Genomic DNA, 23,405 nt, shown 5'->3' with positions numbered 1-23,405 from the left:
GGGATGACCCGAAAGGCGCCCAGCCAGCCTCTCACCCTCGAGCAAATCCCACTCCCCTGGCTGGCAACAGGGACCCAGTTCAGAGCTGCCTTCAACCCCCAAATTCATCACCATTAACGTTGTGCGGACCGCTCCGGCTCCCTAAGCTTTCCTGACCCAGGAACACCATGATGGGCGCCTAGTGAGGGGCGGGAGAGACCCCAGCCCCATCTGGAGGCCGCAGTGTGCAGAAGGCAGCCCTTCCCACTCCGGGGGTCTCCCCGGGTCCGCGTGGAGGGGACTCTCCCAGGGCGGAGGGAGGGCCTCGGCTCCCCTGCCGGCCCCTAGGGCTTAGGGGCCCAGACGCGGGTAAACCGAAGGATGCCCCATTTGAGCCTGAAGGAGAAGCTTCCTGTTCCAGTTAGCGACTCTTTTTCATACTTGAGTAACCAGCATGAGCCTCCGGACACGGCGTGACACGTCGGATCAAGACCTCATCACCCCACATGGATCCTCTTAGGCCTCCCTTGGGCCTGTGTAACCGGCTGACTTACAGTGGGCAGGACGGCTCACGGGGCTGACAGCGTGCGGGCTGGGGCTCGGGCATGAGGACCGGGAAGGAGAGGAAGAGGCCCCTCTCCTCCCTCTCCGCCGGGATCCGGCCCCGGGTTACGGCAGACTGAGCCCAGGAGGGTCTATTGGCCAGGCCAATTGTGACAGTTGGGACTGGACTCGGCCAGGAGGAGTAGGGACGCCCCTGAATAGGGGGGTCAGGGGACAGGGACACCCCTGAATAGGGGGGATCAGATCCCCGGTGGCTGCGATGAAGGAGGACTTGGGACCTCAGGAGTGGAGGCCGAGGCCGAGGGAGGACAGGAGGAGGAGGAGGGCGCAGGCCAGGCTGGGTCACCTGGAAAGCAGCCGCCAGACCAGGGTGGGGGAGGGGAGGCTGCGCGTGCAGGCGTGGAGCCCGTGGCTGTGGTGTCGGTGGAGACTCTTCATGTCCCATTAGTGGCAATGGAAGGTGACATGCGGGATCGATACCAATCGAGGCAACAGACTCCCAGTAATAAACCCATTTCACTCACGCTCCCCACCCCCGCCGGCCGCCCCCGAGAGAGGGAGCCAGGGCTTCCCACGCCTGACCCCCTCTCCAGCGAGGCTGCTCCCAGACCCGTCCCCAGCCCTGGCACCGGGGCAGGGCGGGGGCCCCAACCTGGGAGGAGTCACCGGCAGGGTGGGGGTGGGTGTGTAGCCGCTTCTGTGGGGCTCAGGCCCAGGGTCCGCGGCCGGGTTGGGGTAGGGGGGCACTGAGAGCTTTGGCCCAGGCCCACCTCATCCTCCCCAGGGCGGGGGGCGCCAGGAGGAGCTGGGCTCACCTCTCAACCCCCGAGCGTATTTCCAAGGCAGAACAGGGAAAGCTCTGGAATGTGGTGAGTGGCTCACTGTGGGCCCCCGGTCAAGGTGTCTTTGTGCTCCTGGCCCCCCTGTGGCTCCGTGTGGGTGTCTGCGTGGGGGCCTGTCTGTGTCTGTCGGCAGGTCTGTGTCTGGGCGTCTCTGTGTGTCGGCTGTGCGGTTTCACGCGTGGGTGGTCGTCAGGTTTTGTGTTCGCAGCGTGTGTTGTAGGTGTGCTCTGTGCTCACACCTTCTCCGGGCGCGGGCGTGTGAGCCTGGCTTTGTCCGCGTTTCTGTGGCTGTCTGCTCTGAATGTGTGGGTTCTGTGTTGTTTCGGAGCCTGTCCGCGAGCATGTCTGTGCACGTGTGTATATGTGCATGTATGTGGGTGTGCATGTGCGCATACATGTATGTGCATGTGGGTGCGCGCGCACATATGCATGTGTGCGCGTATGCATGCACATGTATGTACACGTGCATCTGTGAGAGCATGCACGTGTGCAGATGTGTGCACATGTGTGGGCATGCATGTTCATGCGTGTGCACACACGCACATGTATGTGTACGTGCACGTGTGTGCACATGTGTGCGCACATGTATGCATGTGCGTATGTGCATGTGCGGGCACATGTGTGCATGTGTGTGTGCACCCGTCTTGGTCTCCTTCTACATGCGGCACATGCTGCTCTGTCCAAACCCTTAGTATTTGGACCCAAACCCTGCGCCGCTCCAGGCCCTGGAGCTGGACATGAGGCCCGCGCATCCGGCCTTGCCTGGGACAGAGAGCTTTCCCCAGAGTTTCAGCAGCAAAACTGAGACACCCCCCCTCCCCCCCTCAGCAGGATGGTCATTCCTGCTTCTCTAGGCCTAGACCCCAGGAGGACAGAGCAAATGGCAGGGCAGATGCAAGGCAGGGAGGGAGGGAGAGGAGTGGGCTGTGGAGGCTGGACGGGGGAGCTGGAAATGTCGAGGCATGTGAATGGAAGAACTGGGAAAGAACGAAGGCCCTGGGAGCAGCAGGAGGAATGCAGGAGAGACAGAACGGGGAACTTCCTGGAGCTGGGAGAGTGGGGAGGATGCTCTGTCATCTGCTCTGGACACACCACGGAGAAGGGCTGTGGGGGGCTCCGCGGGACCGCCGGCACAGGGCGATGAAGGGGACTTGTTCGTGGCAGGGAGCGAGCCCCCGGACGGGCCCTGTGGGGGCTGCCACCCCTGCACACCTACCCCCTGCTTGCTCCGGCCGTCACGGGTAGGGACGGCTGTGCAGTGTGTATGCGGAGGCCCTGCTTCCCTCGCAGCGGCCAGAAGGGGCCTGGGTGGCCTTGGGTGGTGGGCATGGGTGGAGTGGGGGTTGGGAGGCCAGGCTCATTATAGTGTTTCAGGGTCTCTACACTCCACCGGGAGGGTCCAAGCCATGCTTCCCCGTGGAATTCCTAGCCTCCCCCTCCGCGCCTGGCCCGTGGTCTCTCAGAAACGTTGACCGCGTTTGTAGCTTTGCCCTTGCTCCTGCACGTGCTAGCTGCCCTCTTGTCAGGGGCGGAGGCAAAAGGGCGCCTTCTGACCCCCGGCCGCTCCTGGCCTCAGCGCCTGTCCCTCCTCTCTCTCCCGCTGCCGTCGGGGCGCACAGGGGAGCAAAGCGGCCCCAAATCTCATGCCTGCGGAAGTTTCTGCTCAGACAGGACCGGGTTCCGGCCAGCCGAGGGGCCCCGTCTCTGCCCAAAGATGCCCCTTGCTGTTTTGTCTCTATGCAGTGCTTTTCCAATCGCCCTGACATTGGCCCTTTGGCACCGTGGGGGCGTTTGAGGGGTTGTGCCAATGACCACGAGGATTTCATTGTCTTCAGAGGTCACACAAGGCTTTTATCTGTTTTATAAACCCAGTTCTCAGTAGAAGTTTTGAAGACAGAGCTCCAACGTTAAGAATCTTTGGCAGCCTGGTCCCCTCCTGACACGGGCAGGTGCTTGTGGACGAGAACAAGCAGGCCCCTGCTCCCCGCACCCCTGCTCCCCTCCCCTCTGCTCCCGAAGGAGTGTCTGGGGTGCAGGCTGTTCACTGCTCCAGTCATCTGGGCAGAGATTCCAGGGTGCCGGGCGCCCAGAGTGTGGGCTGGAAGGAGGACATGGCTGCAGGTAGACGTGTCCCCTTGGCCACAGACTGCAGACCCTGGGTACAGTGGTACCGTTTGCAAATGATAATCTCAGTATCAGCTGCCCCTCCGCTTGACTGGTCTGTGACCTGAGTTCTGGAAGATGGTCCAGGACCCTTCACTGCTTGCTCCCCTCTGGGCCTTGTCCTTTTGTCTTTTGTGTGGGTCTTCCTGTCTGACCCTCAGATGGGTCTGTGTCTTCCTGCGGATGGGGGTTCAGGAAGCCAGGAGCTGTTGCTTCTCAGATTGGGGGCTCCTTGGTGGGGGGGGCTATCTCTTCTCTTTCAGGCTGCAGATCCCTGGGGAGGGTGAGCTCCCTTCCTGAGTTCCCCTTCCCCAGGCTGCCTGGGCCCCGTGGGTGGGGGACTGGGCAGGGGCGAGGACGGGGAGCAGGAGAGGTAGGAAGGGGGGCACATGGGGCTACGTGGGGGCAGGTCTGATGGGCGCCACCGTAGTTGAAGAGGTGGGAGGAGGCAGTGGGGGGGCAGAGGCAGGACTCAAGACCTACTGAAGGGACGCCCAAAAGCTCGGCTGGGGAGTAGGGGGCTCGAGGTCCCAGTCGGGGGGCGATGGGTGGGGTGGCAAGATGAGGCGGTGGAAGCTGAGGCCCAGGGATTCTACTTCCCCAGCTCTGTCTGGACCTCGGAGCCCAGGAGGGCGGGCACTTCCACTCTCTGGAGCCAGGGAGGGCTTCTTGAGAGCGGAGAGCTGGTCACTCTCCGCCATCCGCCCCAAACACCAGCCCAGGGCAGGCTAAGCAAACTTGTATCTGTAGGTGCTATGTGTTAGGGAGCTCTGCATCGGGCTGAGAGAAGAAACAAGAGGGAGAGAGAAGGGAAGCCAGGAGAATGCAGAGCTCAAATGAGACCCGAGATAAAGCAATTACCTGATCAATACGGGTGAAATTGAGTAATCTAGCAGGTCAATACCGTGGGCAGGCGGCTGGGGGGGTCCCGTGCCCACCCCTGCTGCAGCCCCCATCTACTCCTTGAGCCTTCATCTCTGAGTCGGCCTCTCCGTCTGGCCCCCCAGAGGACCCCCCTGTCCCTCCCCGCTCACCCCCTGCCCTGTGCTCAGGCTGCCAGCCCCCTGACCTCCTCTCCCCTCACCAGTCCTTCCGGGCTGCTGCCCTGGGTGCCATCCCCTCCTTCTCCAACTCCCCCGCTGGGGGCCACAGCCCAAGCCAGCTGAGTAACCAGCTGCCCACCTGTGTCCTGGGAGCATCAGATAGGACTCTCTGAGGACAAGAACCAGATCTGCAGGGGCCAGAACTGACTGGAGGGATCTGTGCCTCGGGCACTGGAAATACACCCTAACCTCTCCAGTGCTGAGTACTCTCTGAGCCCCACTGGGGGGCAAGCAGCTGGAGGGAGGCCCCGGAAGGTGGCCTGCAGGTGTTGGCAGGGAAGGGCACTCGTCCATCTGGGGACTGCCCAAGGTTAGAAGGGGGACTTGGGGCTCTGGTTTTTTCCAGAAGGGGTGTGGGGAGAGTGGGAACACTTGAGCTCCTGCCTGCCAGCCTGTCAGTATTGAAAAATCCTGGGACCGGGGACACTGCAGTGTGCTGGGGATGAGGGGAGGCCCTGGCACTGGGGGGACGGGGGCGGGGGATCGGGGTGGGGTGTGTGGGTGGAACTGGCCTCCTGATTACACCATGGCCTGTGGCCTGCGGGACTGAAGCTCCTGGTGTGTAAGGAGTGTCTTTATTTGACTTTAAAATCCCAGGACAGAGCGTGGCATGGGGCAGCCACTCCGGAAATGCTAGTTCAATACATGAACGACTGTTGTCACTGGGCCACCATCTGCCTTGCATTTCAGTGCATTGTTGGCGTGTTTGTCACCTAAAGCGTGAGTCCCTGGAGAGCAGGGACCTGCTGTCTGCGGGCACCCACGTGTGGCCTGGAGGCTGTTCCAGGAGAGCCCTCTGGCTTCTCGAGTCCTGACCCCGCAGAGTCCCCTTAGGGAAATCAGGGGCCTCTTTCCAGCCACTCAGACCCCCGGATGCCTTCCACCCCGGGGCTGTCCCAGGATCTGTGTGTCACTGCTGGCTAAGAGGCAGGGAGGTGCTGGTGGGGGACATGGACCTCGGAGTCAGAAACTTGGGCTGGTGACTCACTAGCAGTGCTGACCTCGAGCAATTCACTTCACTTCCTTGAACTTCCTTTCCTTCATCTGCAAAGTGGGGACAGTAACAGGTGCGTGCTGCAGAGGGCAAGTGGGGATTAAGTAAGTGAGTTCAAGTAAGCGCCTCTGGTTGTCTGCAAGCGGCTGGGGGGGTGTCCCGGGCTCCCCTCCCTCTCCTTCCTGTCAGTTGCCCAGAGGACACAAGTCACAAAAAGAAGACATCTCGAAGCACCAGATGAACCTGGCTCCCCACCTGGCACCTGTTCCCGTGGCTCTGAGGAATGGGGGGGGCAAGGAGTTCTTAACAGCACACGGGAACAAAGGGTCCTGCATCCACCCCCCCAAACCTTGCTTCAAGGCTGATTTCGCCTCCTGGAGGGAGGGGTCCCTCCATCCTCCTGGGCCACCCCACCCCTCTCCAGTGAGGTCCCTGCAAGAGGGCAGGCGAGAGGCCAGGGCGGCCTCCCTGGCTGGCCCTCAGCTGTCTGGGACCAAGGTTGTAGACCAGTGTTCGGACCGAAGCTGCCAGCTGAGGCAAGGGGCCGTGCCACGGGGCAGAGGCCTGCTGCTTCTTGGCTCTAGACCTTCACTTTCAGGCTCAATCTACTGCTCGGGCCGCAGCCCACCCTGCTGTCTGCCTAGACCACCGGGATCAGAGACTCTGGGGACTGCTCATCCGCATTGCTGACGGCTTTGATCTTTGATCTTTCTCCTCCCTGGTCAGAGGGCAGCCCAGCCCCTGGAGGCTGCTTGACCAGAGCTCAGGGCCCCTCCCTGGGTCTGCTGCAGAGGCCAGCTTCCCTCCTGTGCTCCGGACTGGACAGACAAACACCAAGGCTGGGGGGGGCCCTGCTCCCAGTTCTGCGTGTCTGATCCTTAGAGGCGTCTTCGCTCTTGCCTCGGAGACCCGAGGGCAACGCCCGGGAAAGCAGGGGACTCGGAGTTGGGAGGCTGTTCGAATCACCTGGCCTGGGCCCACTCGGCGCCTCATTTCTCTCCTCTGTGAAACAGGGATCCTGGCATCTCCGTGCTCTGGAGGGCGGCCAAAGAGAGATGGGAGAGTGCTCGACTCTTGATCTTGGGGTTGTGAGTTTGAGCCCCAAGGTGGGTGTGGAGATTACTTAAAAATAAAATCTTAAAAAAAATGATTTTGAAGGGCCCCTGGGTGGCTCAGTCGGTTGGGTGTCTGACTCGATTTCGGCTCAGGTCATGACTCGGGCCGTGCTGGGCTTTGCTGCGTGGGGAGTCTGCTTGGGATTCTCCCTCTCTCTCCCCTCCCCCCCGCTCGTGCAAGCACACGCTCTCTCCCAAATAAACAACTCTTTAAAAAATGATTTTGAGTACTAAGTGCTCTCTGCGCATCACTTAATCCCCACAAAAATCCTGCAAAATAGGGAAGTTGAGGCACAGAGAGGTTGCCTAATCTGCCCCTGTTCTCTGGGCCAGTACAATGGCAGGGGTGGGACAGCGGGAGCGAGGCCAGCGCCGGCTTATCTCCCTCCCTCAGGGTGTCAGCACACCCTGCTGCTGGGAGAAGGGCCGTGGGAGCGTGCTGGGGGGAGGCGTGTCGGAGTAGGGCGCTGTCCAGACAGCAGGCCTTCCTGGGGGGTTTTCAGCTGCCTTCTCTCACACCCTTTATTTTTTTATTATTTTTAAAGATTTTATTTGAGAGAGAGAGAGGGAGGGAGAGAGAGAGAGCGTACAAGGGGGGGTGGGGGAGGAGGGTGAGCAGAGGGAGAAGCAGGCTCCCCGCTGGGCAGGGAGCCCGAACGCGGGACTTGCTCCCAGGACCCCAGAGGCCGTGACCTGAGCCCGAGGCAGACGCTTCACCGACTGAGCCACGCAGGCGCCCTCGCGCACCCTTAAAAACCTTTTTTTTTTTTTTTTTTGCAGGTCTGGGGCAGGGGAGTGAAGCCGGCACGTGCGGGGCTATCGGGGAGCACCGTGAGTGGGAGGGGCGTCGGTTCATCTTCCCCTTGGCCGCATTCTGTGAGCTCGTAGCTGGGAGCACACGGGGCAGGGGGCAGGTCTTCAGGGAGGGAGACAGCGCCAAGGTGCAGGGTGGGAGGGTAACCGCCGGCGCAGGTGCCGCTCTCTGCGGCCTGGAAGCTTGCAACAAAGATAGTGTGTGCTGCAGTGCTACGGTCCCCTAGTCCCCTTGCCTGGCCCATTCCGAGCCTGCAGCCCCCACCCCAGCAATCAGGCCCCCCTGCGCATTTCCCGTCACCCATTTATCCCACAGGCGTCGGGCCGGCATCCTGAGGCTTTGGCACCGCGCAGGGCACCGGCGCGCTGGCCCTCGGCTTCCAGACCACGCCGTGAGCAGCCCGCCCCAAGCGCTGGTGGCAGCGTGCAGGGTGGTGGGGCAGAGGTCCTCACGGAGCAGCAGGACCCCTCAGAGCAGCCAGGGAAGGAAGAAGGTGTAACTGGCCAGGAAGAGGGGAGGAAGGGAGGGTGTTGTGGGCAGTGGGATAGACCAGCGGGTCGGCAGGCCCGAGAGGCTCTATGGCAGAGCTGTGGAGAGCACGGACATGGGGCTCGCACCCCGGTCATACCAGTTACCAGCTGGGACTCAGTGTCCCCTCAGTAACACGGGGACACACAGCACCTGCCCCAGGCGGCACCAGGTGGAAACCGCAAACACCAGGCAGCCCGACACGGTCACTGCTTGTCCGCAGCGCAGGCTGTGTGTGGGGCAGGAGCGTGCAACAGGGGGGTAACCCGGAGCCACCATGGCCCTACCTTCTCCCCTCCTGCCACCCCACCTCCACACAATTCTGTGCGCGGAACGGTCCGCACAGGGTGGCACAGCCTGACGCGCGGGCCTCACCTCCGAACTACACCCCTCTGGGGTTCTGACCCAGCTGTCTCCTTTTGCTTCCAGCCACAGGAGGCACTCCCAGCACGAGGGTCTGCCTCCGAGCTCAGTCCCAGCTTGACTTGGATGGTTTAGGGATTCAACCAGTCTCTGTCACTTCACTTGTTCCCGAGCAGCGACCTTGACAGGCTGGGTGGTTCCCCAGGGCCGTGACCGCCATGTTCCTCACTGGCTAGTAAAATGGTAAACTCTTGTAAAATACTGGGGATAGCCACTGCTAGTGGAGTAAAATGTGGCCTCCCCAGGCATCTCCTAAGACCTTTTGTGATCTGCCCTTGCTTGCCTCTTCAGCCTCGCCCCTATCGATCTCAGCTTTCCCGAACTCACAGGGCCTTTCAAGAGGAGTCAAAATGCCTGGCTATGATTCTACAAACGTGGGGAACTTAGGGGTGAAATGAGATGACTTAGCCTAGCACCATCTCTCGTAGGCTGTGTTGTGGGACAGTCAACATCCCAGCGAGACCCCCACCTGCCCCTTTGGATTCCCGTTCTCCCCTGGCTTCCCTAGCCCCGGCTTGCCCATGCTTCACAAAACCACCTCTACTGAGATAATTCACGTACCGCGGCATTCACCCTTCCAGAGTAACCATGACTCAGTGGTTTTTACTATATTCAAGTTGTGCAACTATCAGCACGCACTGCAGAAGGCTGCCATCCCTCCAAAAACACGTGGCCCATTGGAGCCCTGCTCTCCTCGGCAACCGCCGGCCTAGGCTCAGGCCCTATGCATTTCTCTACCCTGGGCGTTTCCTGTGAACAGAACCTTCCAAAGTGCGGCCTACTGGGTCTGGTTTGGTCAGGTGCTTTTTTTTTTTTTTTTTTTTTTTTTTAATTTTAATTCGAATTCTCAAGTGAGCTCTATGTCCAACGCGGGGCTGACACTCACCACCCTGAGAGCAAGAGCCGTGTGTCCTACCGGCTGAGCCAGGCGGCCGCCCCTGGGCCGCGTACTCTTCATTCTCAGGACAATCTTGACAATCTAGACATTCCCCCGCCTCCCCCGGCTCCAGCTGTCCCTTCTCTAGCAGCGGCCACTGACGCCAGGATACGGACAGTCCCCGAAGCTGTCAGACCTACGTGCTCACCGTGCGACGGGACGAAGGGCGGCGGTCTGTGGGCACGGGCTCGGCAAGTTCTCGGCCACGACCGCCCTGGCGCCGCGCGTCGACACCACCAACACCCCGCAGACGTTACTTAAAGTATTTTTTTATTTAACTTTAATTTCTGAGGTAAAATACTTTTTTCTTTCAACTTCCATAACAAAATACAGAGCTATCAGATACCCCTGGAAAAAATATGTATATTATACATATATTTCTATAACATTACATCATATATATATATAATATATATGCAAAAATCTGAAGACTTTATAGAAAGTGGAACATCTAAAAGGCACTGCACAATGGAGTCGGCTACCTACATCTATGTACATATACACACTTTATTCTGCTGAAGCGGAGAACTAGTGAAGTCATCTTTCACGTGTGAATGTCTCACTCACAAATCCCTGCCTCGCAATTTTGTAACTTAAACAACACCCAGATATTTCAAATCAATTTAACTGATAACTCCCCCCACCCCCCAAAGTGAAAAATAGAACAGTTCTTGAAAGATTGATTCAAAAAAATTTTTAAGCAAAATTAAAATGTTCCATTACCCTTTACAAAACAAAAGTACAAACATAATTATGGAATAAATAAAAAACAAGGGACAAACAGCCAACTGACTACCCGCTTGGTGAGAAGTGATGTACTTCAACTACGTTTTAATGCTTCTGAAAGTTTCTTGGCCCACGGAGGACTACTGCGGTAGCTAGCGAGCTGGTTTAATGCAGTGCAGCCTGAAGACTGGGGTGAAGGGACCTGGGGAGTCACTTATATGACACTCCTAGCCATCCTTAAAAAAAAAAAAAGAGCTCAGCAGTGCTGCGTGCTCTTAAAGAGACCTGTTTCTTCTATAGTCAAAAAAGCGAACTGTTTGCACGAACAAGTTCTTAATGAAATTTCAAGATTTGTATCTGCAAAGTTTCAAACGTTTGGCACAGCGAAATCTCTAAAAAATGGGGGAGAAAACAGGCCTGGTTTTGTCCCCCTTTTCCCACCTGCTGCCGGACAGTGATGAAATGTGCACGAGAGAAAGGCGTGGCTTTGTGCCGGGCTGGCGACAGGTGCTGCCAGGAGCGGGTCCTGGGGGTGAGAAAGTACCCCACCCCCCTTTACCCCCAGGAAACATCAATGACTTCCACATTCCCGGTCCCCTTCCTGAGCAAGCCCAAGTTCGGCTCTGTGGAAGGACCTCCCACCCCCTGCCCCAGCCCCAGCGTGCAGTGCAAATCAAGCAATGATTTACTGGTGGAATGGCAGTCAAAGGAAACAGTAAAACACCAAACAATTTCTTAAAGCCAAAAAACATTTTTCATGGAGTTGAACATTTTTCGAGTGTGTTTTTTCAAGTGTAAAAGCAGTGACTTTTTGTTCAAACAGAAGCAGCATCTAGGAATTAATTCTGGCACTTGGGTTCCAGGGGGTTACAGGTATGCATCACAGATTTTTCTCCCTCTTATTTTAAAGGCCTCGAGTTTCTATTCCTGAGTTCATACCGACACGTGCCGGCCCTCTGCTCTCGTGGACAGAGGGGGGCCAGCCAGCCTCCCTGGTTAGACTGGGCAACGCCAAGCAGAGAGTCGTCTTGCACCTGCCCGGGCTTGCTTTCTGATCCGAGGTAAGAGGTGCAGAGAGAGAAATGACAAAAACATAACCAACCAGAGGAGCCTAACAGGGAGCCCTTTGCAGCCCAACCAAAGCCTGAGTTGATAGAGACCGCTCTCCCGATCCCTTCCCTAGGGAAAGACAAGTCACTATTTGGAATCTGAACCGAACAAGGAGGATGCTTGCCAGACAACAGCATGATGCACTCAAGTCATCCCAAGTCGACTACCTATTAACCCACCAACCTGCTCCGACCCTTTTCCGCCCCTCATGCGTGCACTCCTTTCAAAAAGATCCCCCCAACCCCCATCAAAAGACACCCCTCGAATGCTCCCCAGTGTAGCGCTCACTTAGGCTAAGGTGCAGTCAGGGATTTCTCCGATTCCTAGACGGCGCCCCTGTGCCCACTTCTCACCTCCATCGGCTACAGAGCCCTCTCCTCTCACCCTGCCTCCTCCACGCCAGGCAGACGCGAGCCACCTCAGTGTCTCCTCTGTAAGCCACACCACGCAGGGACACGCGCAAACACATGGGTGGCAATGGCTTCTCTCTGCCCCCCCGCCCCCCCATCAGGCCCCTTTTGCTTCATGCAAGAGTGATACTTTCCTGTTCCTTTGTGCTGACGGAAGGGGCTTTCCCACGGAGAAACCACTCCTCCCTGTAAACTGGAGGCTCCTGTGGGATGGTCAGTTGATCGTGAGAAGGAGAACAATCTGGGGAAATGGGTATGGCAGGAATGGCCACACCACAACCGTACAGACACCGACTCCTTCATTCCTACCAGGCTCCGGCATCTGGCTACCTTCTGTGTCTCTGTCCACCTCTGCCTTCAGCCTCGACAAACACCCACTTGCACCCCGGCTACCTTCCGCGCTCCCGGGTTTTACCCGCCCCGACCTCCCGCAATCCTGCCTTTTTGCTCCCTGGCCCCAGGAAGTCAAGAGGGGACCACTAACCACCAGCTCGACCTGTAACCATGTTTTGACATTCCTGGGTTGTCTGAAGAGTTGTCCGTCCCTTTTACAGGTTTATGCTGACAGACCCGTATCACGTGATGAAAGTATGTTCATTGTTAAGGCTTCACTTAGGAAACAGTCAGAGACCCAGACACGACGCAGACAGCTCCAGGGTCGGGCCGCTCGGTGAACTCACTCATAGTCACTCTGCGGTCTGGCTCCCCAAACCACGATGGAAAAGGAAAAATGAAGATCGTTTTTGTGTTTGTTTTGTTTTTAAAGGCATTGGGTTACTTCCTCATGCCCTCTTCTTTCTTCCCTGAATGAGAGCTTACGAGTCCTCATGGCTTCTTAGCAGGTGAAGGAGGGGCGAGCCCAAGGAGCCGGCACGGCTCCCCACCTCCCGCGCCGCCGTCCCGCGCCTTGGCCCTCCCAGCCCCGTTCTGGCGCCGCGGCTCCCGCTTCCTGCAGCCGGTTTTTCAAAAAGGAAAGGTAAAAATGCCAAACAACAACAAAGGAAGAAAGAAAAAAAGCAACATCTGAACATCCCCCTGTCCCCAGTAAGACTGAGATTACCTTACTCCTCCCCCGAAGGAACTACACAGAAACATTTCAGGCCACACGCTTGGTATAATGGTCTCTCACTGCTCAACCTCCCCACCACGCCCTACTCCCTTCTCTCTCTCTCTCTGACCAAAAGAAATTCATTAATGGCTTTTCATATATAAATACAATAGAAAAGAAAGAAGTCTGGAACCTGAACTATACCGGGACCAAGGACACCTTGGCCCCCTGGGAGTTTGTCAGCAAGTGTGAGCCTCCCCAGGAAGCAGAGGCTCTTCCCCTCCTTTCAGTTCATTACCCTTCCCGTGTGCTACTCACCAGGAAAAAAGTGTGTTCACGTCCCACCTAATTTACAACAGAAGATACCCATCCCATCCCCCAAACATAAAAATACAAGTCTATGCCCCTAAAATGATCAAACCAGTCTAATTCCCTCCCTCCCTCCCCCCCGACCCTGAAATCTCGCTACATAAATACATGTATGCATTTGATTATAGTATAAACACCTCCCAATGCACTTCCAGTTCTAGGCGTCGGCCGCGGCCGTGGCCAAACCCCGGGGTCCGGACCCGCTCCAGAGGAACTTGCCGTTCTTACTCAGCTCTCGGGCTTCGGGATCGTCATTCCAGCGCCGCTTCAACCGGAGCTTGGGCGGCATCAGGGCATCTTCTTTCTTCTCAGGTGCGTTGGGCTCTTTGCCAGGCCTGTCCTCACTGTCTTCAGTCACCTCTAGGGGTTCTTCACTTGGGGTGCTAGCGGGGACAGAGGGCCAGACTGGTGCGGCCGGGCGGGCAAAGACGGTGCCTTTTTCCTCCTCTATGGTCCTGCTTGGCACAGTGCCCTCCTCGTGCGAGCGCTCCTCCTCTCGCACCAACTGCCGGAGACTCTCGGGATCCTTGTCAGAGGCTGGCTCCACCTTAATTCTTGGGGGAACAGGAGTCACGGTGGCGGCGGTGACAGGGGCTGACTCTTCACTGCTCTCTACCCTCTCCCGGTTCTTCCGCCCAGCCGGCGGCGGCTGCAGCTTGATGGAGAACTGGGCGGACTCCTCAGGATGCATTTGGCACTGCAGTGGCGGGACCATAAGTCCTGGGTAACGGGGAAAGGTCCGGGGACTCAGATGGTAGTTGAACACAGAGCAGGCTTGAGAATGAAGGTAGTGTTTCATTTCCTCGGGGTTGAAGGAGAAGCAGCTGCTGCTGGTGAAGGGGCTCAGGCCTGGGGATGGGCTGTAGGAGAAGATGGTGGGAGTCAGGGAGAGGGCCGGTGAGATGGGGACGTTCAGAACACCTCCGCGGCCAGGGAGCGGAGAGACAGCGAAAGGACTGTGGGGGTCAGGGTACATCCCTGGCCTGGTGAACAGAGGAAGCATTATGTCAGGCTTGCGTTTCTGATGGCCAAGCCCTCCACCGACGGCACTCCGGGAGGACAGGAGATCCACGCCCCGGCGCCAGTCGGCGGCTGAGCCGTCCTCCAGCTCCGGAAGCTCTGCCTTTCTATCAGCGCCATTACTCGACTCCTGGCCAGAAGCGGTGAGGGAGCCAGCCGAGAACCGCCCTGGCTGCACGTCACTAGTTGGAGAATGGGCGTCCAGAGGCGGGAAATGGAACCGGGACGAGGCGGTTGGCACTGGTGGCGCACTCTGGGGAACCACACCTGGGACGGTGGAGAAGACAAAGGCCGCTTTAGAGGACTGGTCACTCATCGGCAGCACGGTTACTTACGCTACGTGAGCCCAAGATGTTTACTTCTTGTTACGACAGGAAGCCAACACTCCAGCCGTGCTGAATCCCTCCGCTCCCCGTCTTCCCGGGAGCACAGCTCAGCTTCCTCCACCCAAGCCCTCGCCCGCTCTGTCTTCACAGGACTCGTCACTGCCTGCCTTCGCAACCATGTACTTGGTCGTCTGCACTCTCAAACATCAATTCCACGAAGGTGGGGACTTCCTCTCGTTCACGACTAGACAGACGGCCGTTCGCGGTTAACAACAGGTGGGGCTCAATACAGGTTAGGTGAATGAACGGATGGATGGGCCCATGAACCTTCTCGTCTCCAACTCTAAATACTGCGCATACACCACGTGCTGCACTTTCCAGCTGGGTAAAGTCTTGTTTTATTTTCATAGGTTCGGCTTTATCTGTCAAACAAGCAAGCGAACCAAACGCAAACAGCCCTGGAAATGATGCGCACGTCAAGTGATGCATTAGAAGCCCAAAGACTGCACCTCACGTACGTGGACATGCGCAAGACCACGTAAGATTTAAGAACAAAAGCAGATTAAAAAAGAAAAGGCCATATGTTCAAGTGAGTTCTTACGGTAGATCTTTTACCATTTCTGATCTAAAATCACCACAGAGATTCAAATATTTTTCGATCTCTTCAAATCTGATTTCCTCTAACGCGTTCTATAGAACGCTCACCGTTCCCACCCGCTTTCAACGCTCCTCAGGCACCGAGCAGGCTGGGAGACAATATAGGACCTCCCCTGTCCCTCCCCCAAGTCCGCCGCTAAAACTGAGACTCAAATCCAAGCAGAAACCAACTTCACACTAAATACACCAAATTCAGAGGCCCACAGGTTCTCCACTCCCCCAAGAGGTCCTTCCCTAAACAAGGCAGAAGAAAGGTGGGCCATCAGAGGCCTCAGAGCCCTTCCTGGGAGGGGCTCCTGGGAGGTACCAGAGCCTTCGATGGGTAATGGCGTCAGGAGAGCTTTCTACACTCTGAGGCAGAGATAAGGGAGAAAGAAAAAGAAGGAAACCCAAGTGAAAGTATGGTGACCTAGGAGAAGACACAAAAGAGGGCGTGAGGCGGAACTGGGAACTGCCCCCATCAGCTGCCTCCTCCTGTTCCTGGAGTAGTGGGACATCCCCCGCCAGGACTCTGGGGTCGGGTGCCGTGTGCACTGTGGCTTTCGAGGCACGTGCAACTGAGTGACTGCCAGAGCAGTAGTTCCCAAACTGAAGTTCCACAGAAACTGCTTTGTCCCCCTAAAGCCAATGACCTCATCTTTCAATTAGGAAAAACTCATGCATGACCTTGTATATAATTTGACTAGAATCAAGAAGGTCCCAGGACAAAAATCTCCCTTCTGCCAGCCTTAACTGTATCTACTCTTTTTGATTCATTTGGGTCTTGTTTTATATTAAGAGCACATCTACTGAAAAGCAAAAAACCACTTTCTCTGTGTTCTGAAAGACTACAGGAGTATAACGTGGTGGGGGCGGGGAGGGGGGAGAGAAGGTCCTGTCTCCTAAACAATTTAGTTTTGTTTTAAATCCGGGTGTGAATCTCAGTTCTCGCACCGTCTATGTTGTGGCATGTAATCAACGGGTTTTTGACCCCCTTTGGCAAAATGGAAATAACGAGACCCTTGCCTAGGTTCAAACCCTGGCTCTACCATTTATTAGCTGTGTGACTCTGGATAATTTACTTACCTTTCTGTGCCTCAGTTTCCTTACCTGTAAAAGGGACAGCTACAGGACTAATCCTCATATTATAAAAACTTAAAGGGTTAATATTTTTATAAAGTCCTTATTATTATCGGCACACAGCAAATTACATGTTAGGTTTTTGTTAAGACAAGTAATTTTTTTATTACGTAATAGTCACACTTTAAAAACAAAAACTGTAAAGGCACATGCTATCTGAATATGTACCATGTGTTAGACAAGAACAGTAGAGTCACGTTAAACTTCCCAGATGTGTTAATGTTACTGGGGTCATGGAGGAGAATGTCCTTGTACCGAGGGTGTTAAGTGCTAACGCACACAGGGGACAAATGTCACGACGTCTGCAACTTAACCTCAAAACTTAAAAAGTACGTAGAAGAGAAAAACACATATGGCAACAATGTCGATCATCAGTGAATCTAGAAAGAGGACACATGGGTGTTCCCAGTTCTATTTTATCCCATTTTTCTATAGGTTTACAGTTTTCCAAAATAAAGAGCAATATAAACCACCAGGGTGGGAGTGGGGAGGCAGAGAGTGAGAATTCTCGAACCCGTCCCTGAGCTGGCCTGTCCTGCAAGGTGAGCACTGTTCCTAGTATCTTCTGTATCTTCCCAATCTTTGATAGACAATAAACATTCAAAAATACAGAATAACGTATTTTACAGCACGCTTTTAACAGTAACGACAAGATACCGTACGCAGAGTACTTCCCGCACCTTCCAAATGTCAAGCATTCTACCTGAAGCTGTCACTGATGAGGAGGATGGTGGGGGGAGGGACCAAGAGTGCTTGTTTGGCTTTTTACTCTAACCCTCGGAACTGTGTGGACAGGTGCCACCACCATCTAGACATGAGCTCTCTGGCCTCAGAACCAAAAGCCACACAGCTCTGCTTCCTGGAGGGCTTCACGCACTGCACTGCTATTTCCCATCGTGCTCCACCTCATCTAGCTTCTCTCTCCTGCAAAATTTTCAGTTCCTCCGGAGAAAGAACTCCTCCCTGATCTTTTTGTTTTGTCTTCAGGACTTAACACGTTATCTGTTGAGCAAATGAATGAATCCCAGTCTGGGGGAGGAATGTATGAATTACTCCATAAAAGCTGGATTTCAGTAGCTCAGTCTCTTAGGAATGGTTTGCTGAGAAACCGTTCAACGGGTAACTGTACTCAACCTGCCTGTCTCAGTCTTGGACTTTGCTGTCCTCCGTAATTTTCTCATTTGTAAAATGTGAATATTGAGATATACACTTCAGAGCAGGCTGGGAGAGGTGAACGCGGTAACTCACAAAAACACCAAGCAAAAGTACCTCCGTGAAGCAGATGCTCAGTCAATGTTGTTTCCCCCGTCACCATAAGTTAAACCCGAAACAACATCTGCCCTCTGGGTAAAAGTTCTTTATAAGCTAATGATTCCCGTTCTTTGGGGTTATCTGTACCCAGGACGTAAGCAACCAAATATATACCTAAATGAAATGCACACTGTTCTGCTTTCCCTGTGACTTCATTCTGCTAGGGCCCCAGCTTTGTTAAGGAGCAATGCTGGGCCCACTGCTTTCAGGCAGACTAGGCTGTGCTAGGCCATGACCGCCAGGCTAGTAGTCCAGAGTCTTCCCAGAGTGAGGATCCAGATTTTCTTCCCATGGAAGGGCACATTACTCCCTAGGGCTGACGGGTGTGCCCTGTTCCAGGCTGCCCAAGTGGCTGGACTTCTGGGTTTTCAATAGACAAAAATGGGTCAAAGACCTAAGAACAAAACCAATGAAGCCCTTTTTGGCGGGGGTGGGGGGGGGTGAGGGAGAGTGGTATGGAATACCAATGCATGCTTCAAAGTTGCTGGTATATCCACGTAGAGACCCAATTCCTCTAGGTACACAGGAAGGGGGCAAGAGTGAAACTAGAGGAAGCGGGATTCCAGTGGCTAGAATAGGTCTGATTTCCTAACACCTCTCCCTCAGGCACCAGGAAAGAAAACAGGTTGTAATTAGAGAGATGCATTCCAATACCATTTTTTTTTTAACGCATGCCCCAGGGACAGGAGGGAGTGGCTACAGGAGAGATGAGATGGAACTGTACCGATAGCAGCATCAAGCCCAAACTGCCCTAACTTGTTGTGTGTAGTTAATGACCTATCTGCAATGGATCTCAGCATTATACTCTCAGCCACACCCCCGCTCTGATTTTCAAGTTTCTTCCGACTTTTCTCTGAGAAATCAGGATACTGCAGCGTCACAACAGGTTTCTTGGCCTTAACACACAACGCCACAGACACAGAGCACCGATGGACTGTTCAGAAACTAGTTAAATACAATCTATTTTCCTAGGGAAGGAGAGATCTTGCCTCTGAAACGAAACAAAACCAAATCCCTTCAAAGCGGCTGGACAGAGGCTGACCTGAAACCTTTGTGAGGAGCTCTGATGGCGAGCTATCCGTGGACAGCCCGGAGGGGAGGCCTTGCTGCACTTCAGAGCAAAGAAGGTCAAGTAACCCCAGACCTTACTCTCTGAGGAGGTGCTGGTGCAGATCAAAGACACCGCTTTTCACTGCAAACATATGAACCTCCCCTTCTGTGATTAAGGATGCTGTGGTTTTGATGATATTCACTTGATAAGCGAGAGCTTGGTAGTTTCATAGAAAATCGGAAGTGTTTGTAGAAACCGGTTCTTGTCTATGAAAGAGCTGCTGGGCAGGGTGTTAACACTGTGCGTTCTGACCTGAAGGATGAACACGAACCTATGGAACATAATTCCTGAAGAGGACAGCAGAAGAGAATCTGGGAGACGAAAACAACATGCACAAAAGAGAACCAAACAAACTACGAAACAAATCTCTCCTGATGCAGCAGAGCCTGTCACTCCCCATATGGGACAAACAGAGAAACCTGAGCAGGACCCTGGGGGTAATCCACTGAGCCTAGTATTTCTAAAAACCCTTTAACGTGCCAGGTCTTAGACTTGGGTTTTTGAACTTCTTTATCAACTCAAAATTCATTCCCCACCGAGAAAGAGTTTGCTTCTTACCACTTGACCGAATGTTGATGAATGGGTAGTTGGGCATCACCAGCTTGTTGAAGTTAAATTTGTAAGTAAACCTTTTCCCTTTTGTTTTATGAAGGATCCTCTTGTTGTAATAGTATCTGTAAAAATAGGAGCATGGATCAATTTACCTTCTAGTTACCGACAATTTTTGATATACACAGGTAACCACTGAGATCAACAGCAGCTCTGCCCCTAAGTATTACATGGAAACATCACTATCATTCTTTTGCAGCCTGGCCTTCAGGTTAGGGCTGGGAAACTTATACAATTTACAAACGAAGTTCTAAGTCCTTGGCTGGAGCTTTACAAAGACAATCTCACTTTAAGATCTTGAACACCTGTCCTAGCCCTAACCACCTTTCTCCTCTGTCACTCTACAGTTTCAATTCCATAGTCCATTTCCTTCCTATTCCCATGTGTGTCACTGCTCTGCCCAGGTGGGGGCAGACAAGTCTCTTGGGAGACCTGATCTGGCCAGTCTGGAGGCCTGAGCACAAAGTGCAGACAAAGACACGTACAACTGTTCTGCAGCAGCAGATCCAGCAGTCACACGCCCTGATGTGGAAAGCAGCAGGCAGCCTGGTCTGCTTCACTTTCACAAAGATGTGAGAGAGCCCCCAGCACTGCTGCTGCCCAGCTCTGACATTCAAGGCCACGAGGAATGAAGAGAGACAGGGGCCTTGGGGGGGGGCCTGCAGCCCCCGGCCTGGCATCTATTTGGCAGCACCCGTTACACACAGCCTTCTGGCCCCTTGAGGGTGAGGAGGCTAGGAGATGGAAAAACTGACAAGGGGAAGAAAAGAACCCAAGAGAACCTGAAGTGGTCAGTCTTTAGACACTTCAGAGCAACCTTGGGCCTGACAACTGAGCTCACAGATATGGGTCCTCAACAGTGAGGTCAGGACCATTCAGGGAGCCCTCCTCCTGTGTGCTCTGCTTGCTTCACTTTTCCCAGTTTTTTCCAGGAGAGCCTCCAGAAGAGACATTCTAACACATTTCCCGCAGAGAAGTCTAAACTAATCTGGATTATAAATGAGCTCCAATCCGTGTTTCACCATACACGCTCGCCCACTACAGAGCAGAATCGGTTGTCTGTCAGGACCCAGTGCCAACCACGTTGGAATTCCCTCCTACATAGAACCAAAGATATGCCTTTTCTCCTCCTGTGCCTGTGCTACTCAGACTCAGCAGCTCCTCTACTCCCACTTCAAAGCTACACATTATTCACTTAGATAGTGCAGTCTCTTACCACCTGATACGCTTTTTATCCAACATTCATACCCAACTGCTTAGTCTCCCTCCGATCTGTTAACAGCATCCATTCGGGAATCCTTTCCCTCACCTGAGGGCTCGGCTCAGCTTGTCGTAGTTCATCTGGGGTTTGCACTTCCTGCGGCCCCAGAGGCGGGCCACCTCATCGGGATCCTTGATGACAAACTCCCCGTACTCTCCCTGCTGCCAGGCGATGACATGGCGGAACTCTTCCTTCTGCAGCAGTTCCAGGATGAAGTGCCACAGCTGGATCTGCCGGGAGCCCGGCGAGGACTCTGTTTTATAGGCCCAGTCAGGAAACTGATACCCTTTAATGTGAAAAGGGCAAGATCAAGGGAGTCAGGAGTCAGGTTCATATATATCGGTATTCCCGACTTCACATGCCGATGCTCAGAATCTCTAGAGTGCTGTGCAAACATGCCATAAACATCCCTTCGGTCAGCCAGGGCTAACCACAACAGGGGAGAGGAAAGCACAGAGACGTCACCTTTCCTGTGGCAATCGTTTTATCTGCTAGAGCTGGACAGCAGCACCCAGGTGTGCCAACCTCTCGCTCTTTCCTGCATTACTAAATCTCACACCTACTTTCCGTGAGGGCAGGAACATTCCAAAAGAAACAAACAGGAAAGACAAACTAACATTTTAGGGAAATACAGCTGAAAACCCCTTGTCCCCGAGGGTGGAACTGTGTCTCTAACAGGGAGGAGACTCTAAAGCTTGGGATAAAGGTGTGGTGACCAGACATGTTAATATACATCCATAAGAAACAAGCCTACAACTGTGCTAGCAGTATCCACCCAGTCAAGAGGCTGTCTAGTCATGGTCTGACATTCGTGAACAGAGCCCAAGTGGAGAGAAAAGGAACCCCTGAGGGACATTCCAGGTACATCAGAGATGATTAACTTCTGCTCACCTCCACCTCCTTCTGGCTTTTCCACGATGCTACAGCCTGCTTTCATTTTCGCCCTCCTGCTGAGAGACACAAGCCACATCAATTACTTTAAGGTGCTATTTATTTATTCTCCTCCCAAGGTTTTCTGGCACAGCCTTTCCCCAAACTTCCTTTCCCCGTCTTTCCCTCCTTATGTAACCCTCTTTCTTTCAAATATGTCACCTCCAAACTGCTAATCCCCAAGTCATCAAATGATGGTCCTCAGGTCATCAGCTTCAAAGGCCGTAATTATCTCTCACCTGACTTTAAACCACAAAGTGTAAACACTGTCTTTAATATTTGCTTTCTTCCTCCTGACCAGCCCTTCAGATGTAAGGAAGAGCGCAGTGAAATGGGTCCAGAAAGGCAGCCAAAACAAGCCAAACAGTTTTTCTTCTATTACTAGACAAGCCCAGATGCCAAGACACACATGCCTGAGTTCACCCAGATGTACCAGTTTTAAAGAGTAAAAAAAATCCAAGTCCATCTGACTACAACTCCAGAAAACATCTGATTTTGATTTATTTTGCTGAATTACGGGAGACGGGAGAAGGAAAACTCCTCCCAGTCAGAAACTAACCCCCTCCTCCTTGAAAAACACCGTGGGATACAGGAAGTAAACACACCGCATGTACAGTTACTCACATTACTTTGAGAAATATTTTTACATTTTTTCCCTTTAACAGGAAGGAAAAAAGGCAAGCATTTCTGAGAACCCTCTGTTCAAAAAGCGCAGGGAGTCTTGCTGTGATCTGAATTCATTCCATCCAGATTTACAGTTCCTCAATAAATTTCCTGTTCCTAGCAGCAAGCAGCTTTGTATCAGTCAATCCTTTAGCAAAACGGAGGGAGGGGTGAAGCTGCCTGAGGGAGAGGCGGGCAGGAGAGGGCAGATCTTCGCTCTCCGTTCCCCAGGGTGGATGACAGGGCCACAGCACCCACATTAGCAAGAGCGCTCCTGGATGGAATGTAGGTGCCTCAGTGGCCTCGGGGTGGGGTGGGGGCGAATTCCTAATCTTGGAAATTTCATCTAACCTCGGATTCCTCTAGATCCTTCGAGCTTTTTTCTCACCACATACATTAAGATAATCAGCGAGTTTGTCTATAAAACTATGAGGACGACATAAACACCCCAAAGGAAGGAGAAAACAGACGCAAACACAAACACGCAGTCACATACACAAGACACACAATCACAAGGCCTCGGAGCCGAGGCAAGCTTCCTCTCCCGGCTGCTCCCATCTCCGCGACAACCAGGGAGGAAAACACCGCTCCCCTCCGCTCCAGGAAGCCGCCCGGACTCCCGGTCCCGGAAGGCTCCGTAGGAATGCAGGGCCTCCATTCTGCCGCAGGAGTGCCCTCCAAGCGCACGACTCGGGGGTCCGGACCCCGCCGCGGCAAGGACTTGACCAGGAAGCTTCCTCCCGACACCCCGGCTCCCTGATCGCCCCCTCGCAGGAGTCCGCAGGCGCCTGTCTACGCCGCCCACAAATTCACCGCGAGGCCGCTCGTCTCGAGTCTGCAACCCCCCCGGGCCCTCACCCTTCCCCAGCTTGCGGCCGCTCCCGGGAGGGCGAGGCGAGCCGAAGCCGGCGCTGCGGTTGTCCCGAGGCGGCGTGCGGCCCGGCTTCCCGGCCCCCGGAGTCTCCTTCCCTCCTGCCTCCGGCCAGGCCGGCCTCGCCCCGGGGCCCCGCGGAGCCACCGCACGAACGCGCCCCGGGTCCCGGCCGTCCCTCACACACCGGGGGCCCGGTCGCCCCCGCGCTGCCGGCGGCCCGGCTGGGCCGGTAGGCGGCCCGCCCCTGGGGACGCCGCCCTCGAGGCCCGGGGTCGGCCCGGGAGGGCCCGGCGACGGGGTCGGGACTCACCTCTCCCCGGCGCGGCCCGTCTTCGCTCCGGTCTCCTCCGCGGCGTCTCGGGCTCCTCCTCATCCACCCTAGCAGGAAGTGACCTCCTC

General features: G+C 54.8%; 1 protein-coding gene across 3 annotated transcripts in view; it reads right to left on the bottom strand.

Moving 5' to 3' along the window:
* Window positions 1-23,405, bottom strand: part of ETV3 (ETS variant transcription factor 3) — a 26,232-nt gene extending 2,827 nt beyond the window's left edge. Inside the window, exons 1-5 of one of the 3 annotated variants that reach the window (XM_026485087.4) lie at window positions 23,317-23,405; window positions 21,431-21,489; window positions 20,588-20,825; window positions 19,228-19,343; window positions 9,716-14,412 (exon numbers count right to left, since the gene is read on the bottom strand). In XM_026485087.4, coding sequence (XP_026340872.1) covers window positions 13,283-14,412; window positions 19,228-19,343; window positions 20,588-20,825; window positions 21,431-21,476 — 1,530 coding nt within the window. In that variant the 5' untranslated portion in view covers window positions 21,477-21,489; window positions 23,317-23,405 and the 3' untranslated portion in view covers window positions 9,716-13,282. Of the gene's footprint in view, window positions 1-9,715; window positions 14,413-19,227; window positions 19,344-20,587; window positions 20,826-21,430; window positions 21,490-23,316 lie in introns of those variants that run through there. The other 2 variants (XM_026485088.3, XM_057315274.1) reach the window with 2 other exon arrangements.

This window comes from Ursus arctos, unplaced genomic scaffold (assembly GCF_023065955.2).
Source record: "Ursus arctos isolate Adak ecotype North America unplaced genomic scaffold, UrsArc2.0 scaffold_2, whole genome shotgun sequence".
Lineage (NCBI taxonomy): Eukaryota > Metazoa > Chordata > Mammalia > Carnivora > Ursidae > Ursus > Ursus arctos.
This window is presented reverse-complemented; position numbering and strand designations above follow the sequence as displayed.